Here is a 21602-nt window from a genome sequence, read left to right as displayed (position 1 = left end):
TGGATGGATGGATGGATGGATGGATGGTTGGATGGATGGATGCATGGTTGGATGGATGGATGGATGGATGCAAGGATGGATGCATGGATGGATGCATTGATGGATGGATGGATGGTTGGATGGATGGATGGATGCATTGATGGATGGATGGTTGGATGGATGGATGGATGGATGCAAGGATGGATGCATGGATGGATGGATGGATCCTCGGGGTCCAGAGGGTATAAAATCTTTCATTTCTTGAATGCCGTCCAATGTTTAATGTGTAAACTCTCCTCTCCTCTCCTCTCCTCTCCTCTCCTCTCCTCTCCTCTCCTCTCCTCTCTTCCTCTTCCTCTTCCTCTTCCTCCTCCTCCTCCAGGAGGCGTGTCTGCAGGGGAACCTGATAGCGAACTGCCTGGAGCAGCTGTCGGACCCCCACCCTCTGCTCCGTCAGTGGGTGGCCATCTGCCTCGGACGCATCTGGCAGAACTTTGACCCTGCGAGGTGGTGTGGCGTCCGAGACTCCGCCCACGAGAAGCTCTACACGCTGCTGTCAGACCCCATCCCAGAGGTCAGAGGTCACGCCACCGCCACTCAATACCACATGGTTCTATCACTCTCCATAACCCACACACACACCTCAAGCAGCCATAATATCTGGTTTAGCAATGATGAAATCATGCTCGGTTCATCTCTCAGTCAGATCGTCTCTCTTCTTTATTTATTTCAGTCGCTGATTGGTTGTCACACAAACATCTGTTCCACTTTGCATTTCTTATTTTAAGAATCAAACAAATCATAACTAGAGGCAGACAAGAGCAGCACTTCAAATCCACATTTGTTTCATTTTTATTCTATTAAAGAGGTTTTGACCTCCATGTGTCAACATGTTTAACTAGTTTTACAGTCAGATTGTTGTGTAAATGTTGCTGACCTTCACTTTCAAGCTGTTTTATTTGAAACGGCAAAGAGATTTCATGTTTGTATCCTGCTGGTGGAGGGAAGAAGCCTCTTAAAGAAAATGACACCAGGACAACTATGTTCTACTGCAGCTAAATAATGCAACATTTAAGGCTTGCAATATTTATTTTAAAATTTAATAAATACATGAAATAATATCTGAAAAAAATAATTTCCTTATTGTCCCATTGCCACCAGACCCAACCACCGAGATACAAAACACAACTCCCACATGGAAATATGCTTTCACCACTATTTTCTGTCCTATATAACATTGTTTCATATGTAGCGACTCTGAACCATAAAAGGTGACTTCCTATTATTTGCTGTCCAATCACACGCACCTTAAAGCCTCCTTAAATATGAAGTTTCAGAAATAATTAATGGACTTTGAGGGCAAAATATTGGGATTTCTAAGCTCGTCAGAGATCACGATTTTCTAATATGATACAGTCAGTATTCTGGCTAAACTGGCATTAAGTTGATAACAAATATGTCCGTTAAGATGCATTCCTTAAACAGCAGCAGATTTTATGTGCAGAGGGTGGATGTCTAGTGCACAGACTGACAAAAGGTCTGAAGAATATGCACTGCTGCCATTAAAATACAGCTTTATGTCCTGTATCACTACACACAACTTTATTAACACATAACACAACCCGTTCTTCAAAACAAGACCAAACATGGGGAGATGTGTAGGAACCCTTTGGTATTCCTAGATGTACTGCAGGACAAACCTGTTTATACAGACCAGTAACAGCCAGTCAGAGACCTGGAGCAGAGTCCTGACAGGCTGGACCACCAGACCGCCAACTGGACTGGGAGCATCTGACTGGGTCAGTGTGGACCAGAGGGATTTATTGTCAGAAGTTGACAATAAATATGACCCTAAAGATGCATGCCTCTAAAAGCAGCAGATTTTAAGTGCAAAGGGTAGATGTCTAGTGCACAGACTGACAAAAGGTCTGAAGAATATGCTCTGCTGCCGTTAAAATAGAGCCCAGAAGTCTTTTTAGACCGATGTAGGTCCTGTAACACTACACACAACTTTATTAACACATAACACAACCCGTTCTTCAAAACCAGACCAAACATGGGGAGATGTGTAGGAATCCTTTAGTATTCATAGATGTATTGCAGGACAAACCTGTTTATACAGACCAGTAACAGCCAGTCAGAGACCTGGAGCAGAGTCCTGACAGGCTGGACCAACTGGACTGGGAGCATCTGACTGGGCCAGTGTGGACCAGAGGGATTTATTGTCAGAAGTTGACAATAAATATGACCCTAAAGATGCATTCCTTAAAAAGCAGCAGATTTTAAGTGCAAAGGGTAGATGTCTAGTGCACAGACTGACAAAAGGTCTGAAGAATATGCACTGCTGCCATTAAAATCGAGCCCAGAAGTCTTTTTAGACCGATGTAGGTCCTGGAACTCGACTACACACAACTTTATTAACACATAACACAACCACATGACCAAACATGGGGAGATGTGTAGGAACCCTTTGCTATGGCAGATATACTGCAGGACAAACCCATTTATACAGACCAGTAACAGCCAGTCTGAGACCTGGAGCAGAGTCCTGACAGGCTGGACCACCAGACCGCCAACTGGACTGGGAGCATCTGACTGGGTCAGTGTGGACCAGAGGGACTGGGAGACAGAGTTTACCCTGAAGTTCACCCACACACCCTGTGCCCTCACTCACACACTGCACATATTAACATGCATTCACACACACACACACACACACACCAGGAACATCTGTTTCCAGCAGTAACATCCTCCTCCGCTGGACAGACAGCTGCTCCGGCCGAAGGGTTGAAACTGAGGTCTGCACACACACACACACACACACACACACACACACACACACACACACACACACTAGCACTTTTAGTTTGTCAGCTGAATTTCCAGGTTGTTAATGTATTTTAGTTCAGAGTGTTCCTTCTGGTCACTAGGGACTCAGACTGACAGATCACAACTGACAGGATCAAATTGTAAGAATAACAGAGTCCATTAGAATTCTTCATAGATGTAATATTGAGACTGTGTGTGTGTGTGTGTGTGTGTGTGTGTGTGTGTGTGTGTGTGTGTGTGTGTGTGTGCCCGCCCACAGAGCCATGCACTGTAAAAAATGTTTGTAGAAATGACAGTAAAACACTGTCAAATTGCATCAGAAGTAGGTGGTAAAATGAAACACGGTACATCACCGTAGGAGATACTTTCAATTACTGTAAATCAAAGAATAGCACAAAACTTTAAATTCTACTGTCATAAACTATAGAAAACACACAGTTTTGCTGTAAAAATATAACATTTTCATGTGAAATTAATGGAAAAATACCATGATGACACAATTATCCTAAAAGTAATGGGTTTATTCAGTATAAATTACAGTTTTTGCTGATATTTACATTAACATACACTCACTGTATTTTTTACAATGAAGCCACAGCTTCCGTTTTTTAACTGTAAAACAAACAGAAAAACACTCAAACCGGATAATAAAAGACTTGGAGCAATACAACACCATCTCTAATTATGTCTTCTAAAAATACCATCAGTTTAAATCAACACATCTTGGTGTGGACGGTAGAATTAACTGACAGCTGTTTGTGAAATCGGCACATTAAGATTCTTTCCACTATTATCCTGTTTGTTTTAATTTGGTTTCAGTTCTTTTATGATTTCTCTTTATTCCAAGCCTTAGAAATACAATCACAATATGTTCATCTGAAATGTGTCAGCTGATCATTTTAATTGGGGTGAAGAAAACTGTATGAAAGCAACATCTGTGTGCTGCAGAACAAGCAACAAAAGAAACATTTTCTGTCACCGCAACAAACAATTCACCCAAATATTCATTCTTGTGCTGTGATTTGGTTCAGTTTGTGATTCCAGTCCCTCATGTAAAAACTCCCTCTATGTGATGGCAGATTTAGATTAAACATCCAATGAAGCGGGCGAAGAAAGTAATGAGTTCTAGTGAGAAACAGCAGCTCAGCACTGATCGTCTCCACAGCTTTAGATGGTGATACATTGAGAGAAAATGTAAAAAAAAACATGATTACCTCCAAAACATTCAACCACTTTCCTCATAAAACGTTACACACTCAGTGTGTTTACATGCACAGTTTAAACGAGCAAAGCTTAAAAATCGATAGTGGCGTCTAACAGGACTTCTGTCCTCGTCCCAGTTTACATGCAGCTGAGAAAATCTAATAACTGACGGGACCGGCTAATGCGACCGGCTAATGTGTGAGCAGCTAATGCAACCGGCTAATGTGACGACTAATGTTCAACCGACTAATGCAACTGGCTAATGTGACGACTAATGTTCAACCGACTAATGCAACTGGCTAATGTGACGACTAATGTTCGACCGGCTAATGCGACCGGCTAATGCAACTGGCTAATGTGACGACTAATGTTCGACTGGCTAATGCTACCGACTAATGCAACTGGCTAATGCGACCGACTAATGTTCTACCGGCTAATGCAACTGGCTAATGGCAATTTTTTGTAAAGCACTTTGTGTCACATTTCTATGTATGAAAAGCGCTATATAAATGAAGTTTGATTTGATTTGATAATGCAACTGGCTAATGCGACCGACTAATGTGACGACTAATCTTCGACCGGCTACTGCGACTGGCTAATGCAACTGGCTAATGCGACCGACTAATGTTAGACCGGCTAATGCAACCGGCTAATGCAACCGGCTTATGCAACTGGCTAATGCAACTGGCTAATGTGACGACTAATGTTAGACCGGCTTATGCAACTGGCTAATGCAACTGGCTAATGCGACCGACTAATGTTAGACCGGCTTATGCAACTGGCTAATGCAACTGGCTAATGTGACGACTAATGTTCGACCGGCTAATATGACCGGCTAATGTGACGGCTAATGTTAACACGTTTACCTGCTCTTCAGTTGTCCAGTTATAGTCAGATTAAGGCAATAATTCATTTTTTTCAAGTGTCATATAAACGTGCTAGCTGTTTGTTGTCTGGTTGGTTTCGTGGACTGAACACAGCTGAGTTCAGATCAAACAACATGCAGCTACGTCAGGAAAGCTTTCAGCTTGTGTTTTAGATGGTGTTAACCCAGCAGCTACACTCTGTTGAGCTGAAATAAAGTGTTTGTGCTGCAGGTGAGGTGTGCAGCCGTCTTCGCTCTGGGGACGTTCGTGGGGAACTCTGCAGAGAGGACGGACCACTCCACCACCATCGACCACAACGTGGCCATGATGCTCGCCCAGCTCATCAACGATGGCAGCCCCGTGGTCCGCAAGGTCAATAACAACAACAATACACAACAACACCAACACACTCACACAGAATACATACAGGTTATTAGAGTCTTCTGTGCATGTGATATGAAGACCAGCTAGTAAAATACCAGATGGAACGGGTTCTTCACCAGTTATCATTCAGAGGTCCCACCAGCCAACACCGACGTTTTTATAAAAACTAAACTAAAACTAGCAAACTCACTCTGAAAACTCATTAAAACTAACTGAATTTGAAAACAAAAAATCAGAACATACTTAAACTACTAAAAATTCCAAAACTATTATAAGCTTGCTAAGGAATCTATAGACTCCAAGCATGTCAGGAAAGCATGTGGAAGTTCTTGAAAAAACGCTGCAAAGTTGAGTCTATTTTGGCGATTTTCAAAGTGGTCATGTGACCTCTGACCTCATGCTATCTGAATGAAAACAGGCTCTCTGTCTTCCCACATGTCCCTACTTCATGCTGATAATATGCAGTTTAAGGCAAAAACCACGTAGTTTTTGTCATGTAGCATAAATGTTCTATTTCCTCCTACTGTATGTGAATGTTTGTGTACACTGAGGTCCTTAAACAGGCTGAATGACATATAATAATATACTAATAATCATAAACTGTAATCTAACTATTAACACTGTAACAATCCTGCTCATGTTGAAGATAAGATGATGACGAGGGTTTAATGTTTCCCGTTGTGTCTGTGCAGGAGCTGGTAGTTGCTCTGAGTCACCTGGTGGTCCAGTATGAGAGCAACTTCTGTACCGTTGCCCTCCAGTTTATAGAAGAGGAGAAGAACTACACGGTGCCGTCACCAGCCAACACCGCAGGTACTGAAACACACCGTGAACACCCAATAACCAACGTGGTCTGATAATAATATAGTGCCTTAACCTATTGTTCATTTTGTGATAAAAGCACCAAATTTGGTACGTATATAGCTCAATATATTTAGAAAAAGACTGGATATTGGGCCATCGCATATTTGCAATCTGATGACCATGGCGGCCATTTTTAAAAATGGCTGCCACATCAACCAGGGTCTGAATTTGTGACGGCCCAATATCCAGTTTTCTTCCCAAGATAATTATCAACGCATCTGCCAAATTTGGTGCTTTTATCACAAAATGAACGATTGTTATGATATATAGGAAATGGCGAAAATTCCATATTCGATCCAAGATGGCCGACTTCCTGTACGTTTTAGGGAATAGCTTCTCCAGACTTTTTGGTGCGTCTTCCCATGATACACGTATGGAACAAATTTCGTGTGTCTACGACATACCTGTGTGAGATAATGACATTTAGGGGGCGCTAGTGAGTCATTTAGCCACGACCATTCCCGCCAACACTAGAATACGTAAATTTCATGTGAGATTGACGTATATTCCAAATACGGTGAGTTTTGGAATATGATAAAGCTTCCAAATTAGCGAATAATTTTTCAGAAGGACGACCAATAACAACAGGGTCATCACACTGTTAGTGCTCGCTCCCTAATAATAATAATAATAATAATAATGTAGATGTGTTGTATGAACCCTGGTGTCTGTGTTTCCCTCCAGAGCCCGGTAACCTGACTCCGGTCCGGGACAGCCCGGCCATCCCTCGCCTCCGATCAGTCAACTCCTACACCAACATCAGAGCTGCTACCACGGCCAGAAACCTCAACAAGAGCCTGCAGAACCTCAACCTCAGCGAAGAGGGTAAGAGAGAGAATCAGGCAGATGGGGGAAGATAAATAAGATGGAGAAGGATTTTAAATGTGAAGGAGGACTGAATGAAGACAAAGGAGCTGATTCAGTCAGCTGAAAGACAGAAATGAATCCAAAGAGCCTCCATGAGGACATTTCATTAGGTTTTCTTTCTCCACATCAGTTTTGGACTGAGGTCTGTAGTAGGGCTGCACAATTAATCAAGATTTAATCGTGATCACGATTTTGGCCGCCACGATTAAATTAACCTGATGGTCGGTGATATTTCCATTTTAAAATGCGTCTCTCCTGCATATCTAATCAACACTTTCTACACCAGTAGTCCACCAACCACCAGGGGACGAACGCATAGAGACTATTTTTGAAGAAAAGCAACTGGCGACAAATCCAGCGACTTTTTCTGGTGTTATTGGAGACTTTTGGAGAGTCGTTCTTACTCTTCTTAACGAGCAGCGGGGGCCAGAGGCTTTTCTTAACGAGCCGCGGGGGCCAGAGGCTCTTCTTAACGAGCCTCCGGCCCCCGCGGCTCGTTAAGAAGAGCCTCTGGCCCCCGCGGCTCGTTAAGAAAAGCCTCTGGCGGTAAGAACGAGTCGAAGCGGCACAGTCCTCCTGCAGCAGTCTCTCCCAGCTGCAGAGCCGGAGGGGATGTTAACCCCTTAGTGTCCAGTCTGCAAATTGCTAACAGGCTAACAGTTAGCTCTGTAGCAGTACAGTGTGTATGCGCATTATTGTCTGGCACTACATAAAAAATAATAATGCAATCAGATCAATTTTCGTTGCTAATCTTTGACATATCCAAGACTCTAATCACCACCAAAACTCCAGCTCACGACTATTTATTATATGGAAAATAATTCATCTGTTGTGTTTCTTTGGAATACATTTTGAGATGCATGATTCTAGTAATAGATAAGTGTCTTATTAAGCAGAATAATCCTGATGATTGAAGCTGTAATCGTGCCTCAGCTCTGTGATCTCTCCTGCTGCTGGTCTGATGGAGGTAAATCTGTGTAACCTGCTGCTGACACCGTTTCTGATTCACATTCTCCTGCTTATTCCAATATGCAGCGGTGTTTATCATCAATAAACACGCAGCAGAGCTATTTCCTCTCTCTACCAATCTCCATTCCCACATCTCAGTGTTCAGGCTGATGTTGGAGATGAGGAGACGTACAGCAGCAGATCACTGAGTCTGACTCCTCTAATCAGCGTCTAGTGTCGGCATGTAGCCTGTAAATAAGAGACTGCTCTCACTGTTTACATAGCTCACACCTGATGGGATGTTATTGGCTTTTTACAGCAATAATAACCATAATAAACTGTATTTATTCAGCACGTTTACAGCAGCTAAAGTGCTTCCTAAACAAAATAAGAGCCTCTTCTTCTTCCTTTCAGCTTCTATTACGTTTATGATGCTCATGATTTTTTTTTTGCTGGTTCAACCTGCGGCTCCGGGGCCACATGTGGCTCTTCAGGCTGTCTGCAGCGAAAAATATACCAAATAATAACATTATTTCTTTACATTTTAATTTAGATGAACCCTCTGGGGTCTGTGATGGTGGCGTCCTGATCAGATCACGGGAAGTTTAACAAAAAAACATTCAACATTGACATTCCCAGGTCATGTAAAACCAAAGATATATATCATATTTATATCTTATATAATATGATAAGATAAGATAATAATGATAATATGTAATTTGGCACAGTTAGTTTTGAAGAGTTGCAGCTAACAAGGAAAAAAACGCCTAAAAATAAACATGTTTTTATGAGACTTTTTTGTATATAGTTTTATTATATTTAAATGTTTACCTTTTTATATGTTCATATTTGTATCCTATGTTTACATTTTCAAGTTCCAAACAGTTTATTGAGCATATTTGTGGTTTTTATTGTACTAAATAGTATAATTTTTCAACTCAGATTTCATGATTTTTGTGTATTTTTGGGCTCAATATGTTGATAAAGTAGGTTAAATCGAAAAAATAATTGTCAGATGATATAGGTGAACAAAAAATGGACACAAAATATGGGTATAGTAAACATTTTTCATGTGGTACATGAAGGGCAAAATCAAAAGTATTGAAAAACGGCCAAAAACGTCTCAGACGTCCCCAGAAGGTTAATGATTGGTGGTGGCTCAAATCAATTTGTATTCTCTAATTGTAAAAAATGTCTAGTTTATAAATGGCCGTAAAACATTTTATTTTAACATTTTAGTCAACCTGCCACCTTAACCTTACATTTAGCCAACTTCAAGTCTAGTTTAGAGTTTCCCTCACCAGCTCAGAGTTCCTCAGAGATATTTCTCTTATTTGACCTGGCTCCTCACTGCATTTTGACAAAACCATATTAATAACTGCTCATTGTAACCTATTAGTAATGTTGGTAGGCTACTTTAGACTTTCATTAAGGCTGTTTTATCTTTGTTGTAAGGCAAAAAGAAAATGTGGCTCCATTCCGAGATTTTTTCTCTATTTTTGGTCAACAATGGCTCTTCTGTTAGGAAAGGTTGCCGACCCTGAGCTGGTTGGACCTGAGGCTAACAGCTGTGTGTTTCTGTGTGTTGTTGTATGTGTTGTGTGTTGTTGTGTGTGTTGTTGTTGTGTGTGTGTGTGTGTGTGTGTGTCCAGGTGGACCAGCAGCCTTCTCTCCAGGTAACCTGAGCACCAGCAGCAGCGCCAGCAGCACCCTGGGGAGCCCCGACAACGACGAGTACATCCTGTCCTTTGAGACCATCGACAAGATGAGACGGGTCTCCTCCTACTCCTCTCTCAACTCCCTCATAGGTACAAACAGACACAATCATTCTCATGCTAGCAGTAGTTGTTATTAGCATTAGTGTGGCGGCTGTCGGTCTGTGTTGAGTTGAGTTTTTGGGTAATCGAAGACACCACAACGACAAGATAGTTGGAGCTTGTTTATTGGTCCTTCTCTTTGATCTCAAGGTCTTCACTCTGTGATACAGTAGAGAAGTTAACACAGATCACCTCCTATTGTCACACAATTGCCCAGTTGCCCATATGGTTAATCCAGCCTTGTATATGAGGAACAGCAACGGGCCCAGAGTAGAACCTTGAGGGATGTAGACAGTCAAGTCAAGTCAAGTCAAAGTTTATTTATAGACATTTAAAAACAACCTCAGTTGACCAAAGTGCTGTACAGTTATTAAAATAGAATAAAATCATACACAAATAGTTTTAAATAAAAACAATAAAAACAATAAAATACTAAAAAACAGTAAAGCAATAAAATAGTAATAAAAACTTAATCCAAAAACAGATGGAAAAGAAAAATGAAAGGGTAAAAAAAGTAAAAGAAAGCCAAGTGAAAGACAGCGTCTCTCTGACAGTCTGTTGAGTTCACCCAGCAGGCTGCAGACTGATTCATGTCTTCACACAAACTGTCCTCCTATCAGTGAATCCTCCCAGGAGAATAAAACAGGGGGAGGTGACGTGAGGAGGACCTCCAGAGAGGCTTTAACCCTCTAAAGGAGGGAGGAGACAGGAACAGAAGAAGAGTGAGGAAGGTTTCAGATGTGTGGAGGAGAGTAGAGATGCTGGGAGCCTCCTGAGGACATAAAGAGCTTTTCCTGGTTCAGAAGCTGCTCCCAGTGATTGGCGGCTCCTCCATGCGTCCTGACAGCCGGTTTGTGTGAGAAGGAAACCATTAACTCACTTCCTCCCTCATGGGAACAGAGGAAAGTGAAACTGGGGGTTCCCTGTTCCCTCTCTCCTCCTGGTGGTTCTAACCTCCTGCCTCCCCGTCATGTTCTGCTCTCTGATTTCTGTTCGGCTCGATGGGAAATGAGTCAAAATGGAAAAACTGGATGGAAAGTAAATTGAGCTCTGGAGAACAGTGAAAGTGACTCGGTGAGAGAGTCGGTTCAGGTGCTGTAATGAAACGTCTGTTTCACCGTGTTTACTGTGATTTGTTCCTTAAATGAATGCCACTTTTTATTTTAATAGAACCGGACTCAGTCGAGCTCCGCTGAGGAAACTCTGAAAATCAGCTTCACAATCTGATATTTAGACCTTGATGCACTCTCACTCATATGCATGAGTATATATTCTGCTTTTGATCACACACACACACACACACAGGTGATCAAATATGTTGTCGGTCCCTTTAACTTTATGAGAAGACACAACAGCTCATCTTCTTTTTTGTGTATTTGTAATTTGTAAATGAGCGAAAAAGAACAATAATTGGAGATTTTTAAACGTCTACTTCTCCAGCATAATTTCACCTAGAGACTCCATTTAAACTTTAAACAGTAGACACAAGTCTTGTGTATCGGTGTATTAATCCACGTTTCGATAGGTCATATAGTTTTTTATCAATCCCTGTTCAATGACCATGATCATTTTTGGAGAAATTCTGAGATTATAATGGGTGTGTATTGCACGGAATGTTCGTGTCACAGTGTGTGACATCATCACCAGAGTGTAGAGGGAGAGAAAAAACTGTCAAAAAATAAATTTTATAACTGCGCTCCAGGCCGCAAATTCCACTCTACAGAAATAATTTATACATAGAAACGTAGGAAAATTAGTCTTCTCCCTCACAATCCTCTGGTAAAGCTGTCAGAGTTATAGTTTGGGCGTAGGACGCACAGATGATCCACCAACACCACCAACAGCCTCATTGGCTCCCATATTAAAAACACAGGAAGATTTCTGAAAAAGGGAGATGGAACAGTTTTTTAGATCGCTCTAACTGTTTAAAAAAAACCATATGTAGACGTTCAGGAAGAACTCAGGACGCTCAAAGTGAAGTCGGATCAATGATAGGTATTATGGTTTTGCCAAAAATGCTTTTTGTTCGAGGCCAGAAATTCCAGTCTGTCCACCTCTGGCTGCTGTCACTGTTCAGGAACATTCTACAGCTGCAGTTAATTATGTTGATTGCTCTGCTCTGATTGGTCGACCCCAAAGCCTTTGATCCTTTGATGTATCTCTCTCTTCGTGGTTACTTTGTGTCTCTGGAAGATCGTAAATCGGAAAAGAGACACAAAACAACGACAAAGAGATTCAATGACAAAATGACAAAAGATCAGATTCAGAATAAGCATGTATTAACAAAAATCCATGAAGTTGATGTGGTAAAACATTAAATAAAATGTCTTTGTACAGTTTTAAATTGAATCTATGTCAAAAAGGATTAGCAGATCATCACATTCTGTTTTTATGATGTTTGAAACAATGTAGCCAACTGGTTTATAATCCAGGTCGTATAAGGATTTCACAGGAACGATAAGCTAAGAAAAGATGAGGAATAAATGTTTGATTAAGAAAATAAAACCAGCCAGGCACAGTGATTGCTCTCATTACCTTTTTATCGGACAAATGTAGCATTGGATGTGTGGTTAAACTTTCCAAGCTGCTTGTGGCTCTTTAATGGCGCCAGGTCGTCTAGTAAACAGGTTATAGACGTATTGGCCCCTCGCCCACTAAACTCTGGTTCATAACTCCCAGCTCAGTGGGCTGCATGTAGAAACAGGCCGAGCAGCAGATGGATGCATGTTGGGAACAATATTCAGAAGCATAAAGAAAAGGCTGAAACACATCCTTCAGTCAGATGAGTTCCCTGTTTCTGTTGGCGTTTATGTTGCAGTTCTCTCTCTGATTCACTTCTGGTTCAGTTCTGTAACTGAGCCGAGGCTTCACTCGTCACTTTGACGTCTTTTGTTGTTGACTTATTTTCTCCTGTTTGGTTTAAAGTTTTCTTCATCAGACCCTCGGGGGCTTTCTTTCTTTTTCATCTCGCCTGAAAAATGCATGAACTTGTTTCTCTCTACAGCAGAAAACATTCTCAGTTTTATCACATCCGTGTTTTAACGCTGCAAACAGACAGAAAGTAATGTTGAACGGGAAACGGCCTGAGCATCATCGCAGCTGAAACAAATGAAAGCATAAATGGAGAATGCAGCAGCTGCTGGACTCTGGCCTGCAGGAAAGCAAAGTGTGTGGGAGTGGGAGCAGTGTTGCACTAGTGATTTATTGATTTACATTTGAAACATTCATTCTCTCCCTTGTTTGTCTTTGCCTCCTTACTATAATTCATCCAGATCTCACTACACTATCAGAATCTCTGCTGGGTTGTATTGGAAGAGAAAAAATAAATATAAACTCTTAGATTGATAAAACTTGATCAAAGTTGCTCTGAGTTTGTTTCTGATCTTTAGCTGTTTTAAAAAAGTGTATTGAAATAATGTAATTGTAGTAATTAGTTTGCTAACATGTCCATGTTGATGATGAAGACTCTGGGTTCTGTTATAGTCGGCAGATATCCAGATAATGGTCCAGACTTCCTTTTCAATGCAACATTCATTGTTTTCGGTCAATAACTAGCAACTCCAGATACAAGAATGGTGTTTATTCCACCTCGTCTCTGCCATAAACGTTGGGTTTCTCCCTCTCAGGTTGGTATAAGTTACTGTAAGTGAAGGAGTTCAGGTTCAGAAAAAGGAATGTCTGGAATACTTTGCTTGGCCTGCTGCCCCCGCGACCCAGCCATGGATAAACAGAACAAACTGGATGGATGGACGGTCGGTCGGTCGGTCAAACAAATTTTTTCCCTTAAATTTTAGATTTTTTTCTCTTAAATTTGTAATTCTTTTCTTGTAAATTTGAATTATTTTCCTGCAAATGTCTTTTTCTCATGAATTTTAGATTTTTTTTATCATAAATTTGTATTTTTTTCTTTTAAATTTGTATTTTTTTCTCACACAATTTGTGATTTTTTTCTCACACAATTTGTGATTTTTTTCTCACACAATTTGTGATTTTTTTCTTTTAAATTTGTAATTTTTGTCTTGTAAATTTGAATTTTTTTTCCCGCAAATGTCTTTTTCTCATGAATTTTAGATTTTTTATTATCATAAATTTGTATTTTTTTCTCATGAATTTGTGATTTTTTTCTTCTGAATCCATCCAGAGTCTCTGGAGTTTATCTGGTTGGTCCGTCCACCTCTTTCCTCTCCTCCCAGAGCTGCTCAGACATGATGGTCAATACTAGTCAGACTATAAACAGAAACTAAAACTCTTCTGATACCAGAGTTTTGTCCTGGTGCCTGTAGATTCTGCGTTCTCATTCAGCCCGGAGGCTAAATTGTGAAGTGTTTAGTGTTAAAGCCTGTAGAGGTTCTCTGAGGTAACATCTTGTGTGTCTGTGTGACACTTTGTCACGTCTACCTGTGTCGCTGTTTGAGAGTGAGACTTCTCCCGTTTAAAGAGCGTCTCAGTGTGATTTGGTGCTTCTATCCTCCTGTGAAATATATTTAAAATCTGCCTCACAGAGGAGGTTTTTTTTCTCCCTTTTCAAATGTTCTGATGCATTTTTTATGCCTCAACCATTTACAGCTCCAGAAATGGCTATGCAGTGTTGAGAGTATTTGATGTGGTGTGCCAGCAGTGAGGAGGCCATAAAGCAGTGATGCAGTGGTTCGTTTAGACAATAATTAACATCTTTACTACTGTACATCCATCCCACTGGGCTCCAGTCTCAGTCACGTCAGGACAAGTCTCTGCAGCGCTCAGCCTCTGAGTAATGTCACCTTCCTTCATGTGGACGCTGTCGAGGCGCTGCAGCAGTAATTTGTGCTGCTGTAATGTAGCGCGGCGGTTAAATGGGAACCATATTTCACATTTATCAACTGGTGTTTACTGCAGCAGGTAGCGCTGCGGCTAGCCATCGCTAATCACATCCTGCCCTCCGGCTGCAGCCTAATCACCTCTTTACCTCCTCACTCTCCTCCTCCTCACTCACTCACTCTCTTCATCTCCTTCCTCTTCCATCTTCTCTCCGTTTCTTCTTCCTCTGCCTTTTTTTTTTTTTACACAAAATGACCAAAAAAGACACAATATGACCAAAAAAAAAACACAAAATGACCAAAAAAGACACAAAATGACCAAAAAAAGACACAAAATGACCAAAAAGACACAAGATTACCAAAAAAAGACACCAAAAGACTAAAAAAAGACACAAAATTACCCCCAAAAAACCCCCACAGAAGACACAAAATGACTGAAGACACAAAATGACTGAAGACACAAAAAGACACAAAAAAGACACAAAATTACCAAAAAAGACACAAAATTACAAAAAAAAACCCACAGAAGACACAAAATGACTGAAGACACAAAAAAGACATAAAATTACCAAAATTGTTAAGCTAAACACACAAGACACAAATAATCTTCTCCTCATCCGCCTAAGGAGTCTGCATGTGTGGAGTGTGTTCTTCCTGGGAAAGAAAAAAAAAGTGTTGAGTTTTTAACTTGAGATTATTTAGTGACAGAATGGTAACTAATAGGTTAAATGGGACAGTGGATCAATGCTGCAGAAAGTGAAAAAACACAAGTCCACAACTGGCTGATGTTTCTGCCTCTGGGTGTGTGTGTATTCATCTACTGTATGTGTGTATAATTTTTGTGTATTTTCTAAAACTTTGCCTGCGAATGGAATTTTATTTGCAGAATTTTTTTTAATTGTTGTTCTTTTTGTCCTTTTGTCTTCTCCAGGAGTGTCCTTCAACAGTGTTTACACTCAGATCTGGAGAGTCCTGCTCCACCTGGCTGCCGACCCGTTCCCTGAAGTATCAGATCTGGCTATGAAGGTCCTCAACAGCATCGCATACAAGGTTGGCTGTGTTTTTAATCTTTACAAGCTACTGACAGGCTGTTTATGAGGTTCTCCTCCAGCGGTCGTCAACCTGAGGCTCCTCAGGCCGTCTGCAGCAGCTCCCTGTGGCTCTGACAGAGAAATTATACGAAATAAAAGTTATTTCTTTACATTTGAATGTTCATTAACCATTGGTGTAGGCCCAAAGCAGTTTCTATTCTTCAGTTGTAAAAATGTGTCAGGTATACAGTATCTCACAAAAGTGAGTACACCCCTCTCATTTCTGCAATGTTTTAATTATATCTTGTCATGGGACAACACTGAAGAAATGACACTTTGATACAATGTTAAGTAGTCACTGTAGAGCTTGGATAGCAAAGTAAATTTATTGTTACTTCAAAGTAACTCAAAATACAACAATGAATGTGTAAAATGCTGGCAACAAAAGTGAGTACACCCCAAGTGAAAATCTCAAAATTGAGCCAAAATTGGGACCAATTAGGCATTTTTCCTCCCTGTGTAATGCGACTAGTTAGTGTAACAAGGTGTCAGGTGTGATTGGGGAGCAGGTGTATTAAATTAGGTATTTTCACTCTCATACTGGTCACAGGAAGTTCAACATGGCACCTCATGGCAAAGAACTCTCTGAGGATCTAAAAAAAAGAATTATTGCTCTACATAAAGATGGCCTAGGCTATAAGAAGATTGCCAACACCCTGAAACTGAGCTGTAGCACGGTGGCTAAGACCATACAGCGGTTTAAGAGGACAAGTTCCATTCAAAACAGGCCTCGCCATGGTCGACCAAAGAAGTTGAGTGATCGCGCTCAGCGTCATATTCAGAGGTTGGCTTTGGAGAACAGGCATATGAGTGCAGCCAGCATTGCTGTAGAGGTTGAAGGGGTGGGGGGTCAGTCTGTCAGTGCTCAGACCATACGCCGCACACTGCATTCAATTGGTCTGCATGGCTGTCGTCCCAGGAAAAAGCCTCTTCTAAAAAAGATGCACAAGGAAGCTCGCAAAAGGTTTGCTGACGACAAGCAGACTAAGGATATGGGTTACTGGAACCATGTCCTGTGGTCTGATGAAACCAAGATAAACATATTTGGTTCAGATGGTGTCCAGCGTGTGTGGCGGCAACCAGGTGAAGAGTGCAAAGACAAGTGTGTCTTGCCTACAGTCAAGCATGGTGGTGGTAGCGTCATGGTCTGGGGCTGTATGAGTGCTGCTGGCACTGGGGAGCTACAGTTCATTGAGGGAACAATGAATGCCAACATGTACTGTGGAATACTGAAGCAGAGCATGATCCCCTCCCTCCGTAAACTGGGCCGCGGAGCAGTATTCCAACACGATAACGACCCCAAACACACCTCCAAGACGACCACTGCCTTCCTAAAGAAGCTGAGGGTGAAGGTGATGGACTGGCCAAGCATGTCCCCAGACCTAAACCCTATTGAACATCTGTGGGGCATCCTCAAACGGCAGGTGGAGGCGCAAGGTCTCCAACATCCACCAGCTCCGTGATGTCATCATGGAAGAGTGGAAGAGGATTCCAGCGGCGACCTGTGAAGCTCTGGTGAACTCTATGCCTAAAAGGGTTACGGCGGTGCTGGAAAATAAAGGTGGCCACATAAAATATTGACATTTGGGTCCAATTTTGACATTTACAGTTGGGATGTACTCACTTTTGTTGCCAGCATTTTACACATTCATTGTTGTATTTTGAGTTACTTTGAAGTAACAATAAATTTACTTTGCTATCCAAGCTCTACAGTGACTACTTAACATTGTATCAAAGTGTCATTTCTTCAGTGTTGTCCCATGACAAGATATAATTAAAACATTGCAGAAATGAGAGGGGTGTACTCACTTTTGTGAGATACTGTATATGACATTATGCATTTTTTAAACATTTTAGTAGACTGTTTCTACCACATCACCATGTAGAGATCTGTTTCTACCACATCACCATGTAGAGATCTGTTTCTACCACATCACCATGTGGAGATCTGTTTCTACCACATCACCATGTGGAGATCTGTTACCACATCACCATGTGGAGATCTGTTTCTCCCTCCCTCTGGCGTTTTGTTGCTTCAGAAGCTCATTACTTCTGTGCAAATGCAATTAAGAGCCAATGAGTCCCCGAGGCCTCGGAGCAGAGCGGGGCTCCGTAACTTAAGGAGCCATTATTACCGCTATAGTCCAGCTCCTCCTGGCCCCGGGGCCAAACGTCTGGTTTCACCACCAATTGTCCCTCAGTTCCTCCAGAGGAGTCTCTGCTCTGAGACTCTGGAACACAATAACAACAACAACAGGACCTGATTTACAACATAACTCAATAGATTTCTCCTCTACTAGATAATGTTGTTTCTGTTCTACCAGCTTCAGTTACAGCAGGTACAAAGACACGACACCTGAGCAAACAGATCTATATATTATAGATCTATATATTATATATATAGATCTATAATATATATATTATAGATTTATATATATATATATATAAATCTATAATATATATATTATAGATTTATTATATATATATATATATATATATATATATGTATATGTATATTATAGATGTAAGTCTTGATTGATTGTTTTAATCAGACTTGTCTTGATTTTTTTGACTCAAATGAGTCTTGATTCATTTAAGAATTAGTTTAAACTAGATTTGGATCTAGTCTCATTCATGTCTCTAGTCTCATTCATGTCTCTAGTCTCATTCATGTCTCTAGTCTCGTTCATGTCTCTAGTCTCGTTCATGTCTCTAGTCTCGTTCATGTCTCTAGTCTCATTCATGTCTCTAGTCTCATTCATGGCTCTAGTCTCATTCATGGCTCTAGTCTCATCTAGTCTCCCACTGTGCTGGATGAACTCTGTGATCAGGGACTAGAGTTCTACCTTTCTTGTCTTTCTACGTGAATAAAACTAAAGAAAGTTTGACATTTAAGCGAGTGACAATCCAAACAGCTTTAAGTGGCGTTAATGAGTTATCATAGAAGGAGCCCACATTAATTTTTTTCTAGCGGAGAACTCATCAGAGACGAGTTAATCAGAGAACATCCATCCCAAGTTCACAAGTGTTAACATTAGCCTTAGTGGGGATCCAGCTCTTTTAATTAGGATTTTAAATGTCAAATGTTATTGATTTGTAACAAAGTGAACAAGGTCAGCAGCTAATTAAAGTTTACTTGCTTCTCAGATGATGAAAGCATTAAATGCTTTTTAATAGGCCCCTTTGGCTGCAGGAGCCTTCAGTCTCTCTCTCCTCTTCTTCTCTTCTGGCCGGCGTTTTAACTGGTAAAGTTGCAGCAGAAAAGATTTGTGCACTTTTTAAAAATTAAATTGAATTGTGGTTGTTTTCACTTGACAAGGAGATGCAAATTAAAACTCCTCCTGACTTTATTTCTGCTAAGTTTGTTAGTTTGTTGACTTCACAAGAACATGAATGATGATAATCAGGAGGAGATTTTTTACACACTGACCAAGATTATTATAGGTAACCAAACAACCAAAACTAGAATGGAAAAAAACATTTTCATTAACTGAAATAGAAATAAAAATAAAAACAAGAGTTTTTAAATAAAAACGAGAGTTTTTTAAAACAATGATAACTAACTCAAACTGTATCGTGTGGTTACAAAACTGACTAAAACTAACTAAAATTATAGTGAAAATGTCCTTCGTTTTCTTCTTTGTCAACTTTTTTCAGACATCATCCAGAGTTTCTATTTCTAGTGCGAGTGAAATTACCGTAATGACTCCATGTTGGCTGTAAAGAGAAAACGTTTCAGAAAACATTGGAATTTTCCCGATAGCGCAAACCGTTTAGTTATTATGGTAAAAGTGTAGCCGGGGCAACACTCTGTAAACTTTAGATGTTGTGATTGTGAAAGTCTTCAATTCAACCATGATATTAATAATCACATTTTTTTTGCGGCGGAGCTGAAAATCCAGCAGAATACATGAAGGGAAACACTGAATAATCATTTCTGGTTGATATGAAATATATTTATTGATCTGCTGGTTAGTGAACATGAACTCATGGTGAATCTGTTTACTGAGACTGGGATGTTTACACAACAACCAACATTATAAACACCTGAACTGTAAGAGTTAATAACCTTATTGGGGCTGAGATGATAAACCAAAGGAAATAAAGGAAACATTTATTATGACCTCTTTGAATCTGCACCCAACAAATACCCCATTACAAAACAACTACAACTAATGAAAACGAAGCATTTTCAAAAAATAAAAACTGAACTAAAACTATCAAACTCACTCTAAAAACTCATTAAAACTAACTGGATTTGAAAACAAAAAACTGACAATGAAATTAAAAACTAAAACTGATGAAAAATCCAAAAGTGTTCTAACCTTGGTCTGAACAATCCCCTCTCACCTTCACCACCATCATCATCATCATACATCAACACGTCCTTCAATTATTCAACAGGAACATTTAGAGGTTCTTCCTCATGACACAGCATCACTAACAGCATGCTCTGTTGACATGCACTTATATTTTTTTGCTGCTATGACTCACCATCCATCCAGTTAGTGATGGAGGATTAAAGGGTTAACAGAGGTTTAGATTTAGATTTAGTGGATCAGAGCTGCAGCTTCCTGTTAGCATGATGTTTGTTGACCACATGTTGATGAATAATCCATCACCGTGGTGCATTATTGAGTTTATATATATATATATATATATATATATATACACACTACTGGTCAAAAGTTTAGAACACACCAACTTTTCCAGAATTTAATTGAAAATGATGCAGTTTAATGTCTCAGTGTACTCTGAAATTAATGCACATTTGCAACATTTAAAATTCTTTATTGAGCATGATAGTGTTTTGAAAATAAAAAAAGATTCAAAATCACATTTTATGTTGGACTAAAGGACTAAAAAAAGACACAAAATGACCAAAAAAAGACACAAAATGACAAAAAAAGACTCCAAAAGACACAAAATGACTTAAAAAAGACACAAAATGACCAAAAAAGACACAAAAAGACACAAAATGACTTAAAAAAGTCACAAAACTGACTTAAAAAAGACACAAAATGACCAAAAAAGACACAAAAGACACAAAATGACCAAAATGACATGAAAAGAATTCAAAAATGGACAAAATAGCCCAAGACTCCATAGAGTTAAGTTGTTAACCCATTTCTTGTTCCCTGAAAAAGGCCTACTTGTATAATTCTGAAATGTACATTATTTTCCAGTTTTGGTTAAGCTTACCTTTTTTTATTTACCTCTGGCAGTTCACCACTTACCTTTGGACCCTTTCAAGCTGTTCATTTGACTTGAACTGCTTGAATTTCAATAAAAAACTGGAAAAATCGGGGTGTTCTAAAACTTTTGACCGGTAGTGTATACATATATCTATATATATATATACCTACTATCAGATCTCTTTCTCTGATTGTAAATGTGTAAAAACTTTGCACTCTAAACTTTTAAACCTCGTCTCTCAGCCTCTCAGACTCAAACTGCACAAACACAAGATACTCGCCGCAATTCTGTAATTAGCATAGAAATGAAATGAGCGGTAGTAAAATGTGTTTGTGTGTGTTAACTAGATTTAAGCTGCTCACCGTTTCTCTTCTCCACCTGCTGCAGTAAACAACAACTCTGCTATTCATCAATGATGCTTTGCCTCTATTGTCTTTATTAGGTTTCCCTCCCTGGTGAGCAGCCATTAGACAACTCACAATGAAGAGGCTATATTACCTGCTCCGCCTAACGAGATAAACTTCTCTACATGCACACAAACTTTCTACAGCCCTTTTTGTTCTTTTCCAACTTCTCTTTATTGGGTTTTTTTCTTTCGTTCACATACAAAAATATAGTAGATACATGTTGATTTCAAGCATAAATTAACACGAAAGAACAGAATGATGGTAGAAAAATAAAAGCAATATCCATCCATCCATCCATCCATCCATCCATTCATTCATTCATTCATTCATTCATTCTCGCCCGCTTATCTGGGGC

At 40.1% G+C, this 21602-nt stretch overlaps 1 protein-coding gene across 3 annotated transcripts in view; it reads left to right on the top strand.

The window, feature by feature from the left end:
• The window catches only part of rptor (regulatory associated protein of MTOR, complex 1), a 234157-nt gene that overhangs the window by 171856 nt on the left and 40699 nt on the right, over window positions 1–21602 (top strand). For all 3 annotated transcript variants that reach the window (XM_059343832.1, XM_059343841.1, XM_059343824.1), the window contains exons 17-22: window positions 362–553; window positions 5109–5249; window positions 5954–6074; window positions 6810–6950; window positions 9593–9748; window positions 15485–15603. In XM_059343832.1, coding sequence (XP_059199815.1) covers window positions 362–553; window positions 5109–5249; window positions 5954–6074; window positions 6810–6950; window positions 9593–9748; window positions 15485–15603 — 870 coding nt within the window. The remainder of the gene's footprint in view (window positions 1–361; window positions 554–5108; window positions 5250–5953; window positions 6075–6809; window positions 6951–9592; window positions 9749–15484; window positions 15604–21602) is intronic.

This window comes from Centropristis striata, chromosome 1, assembly GCF_030273125.1.
Source record: "Centropristis striata isolate RG_2023a ecotype Rhode Island chromosome 1, C.striata_1.0, whole genome shotgun sequence".
Taxonomy (NCBI): domain Eukaryota; kingdom Metazoa; phylum Chordata; class Actinopteri; order Perciformes; family Serranidae; genus Centropristis; species Centropristis striata.
The sequence above is the reverse complement of the archived record's forward strand: the minus strand, read 5'-3'. Positions and strand labels throughout refer to the sequence as shown.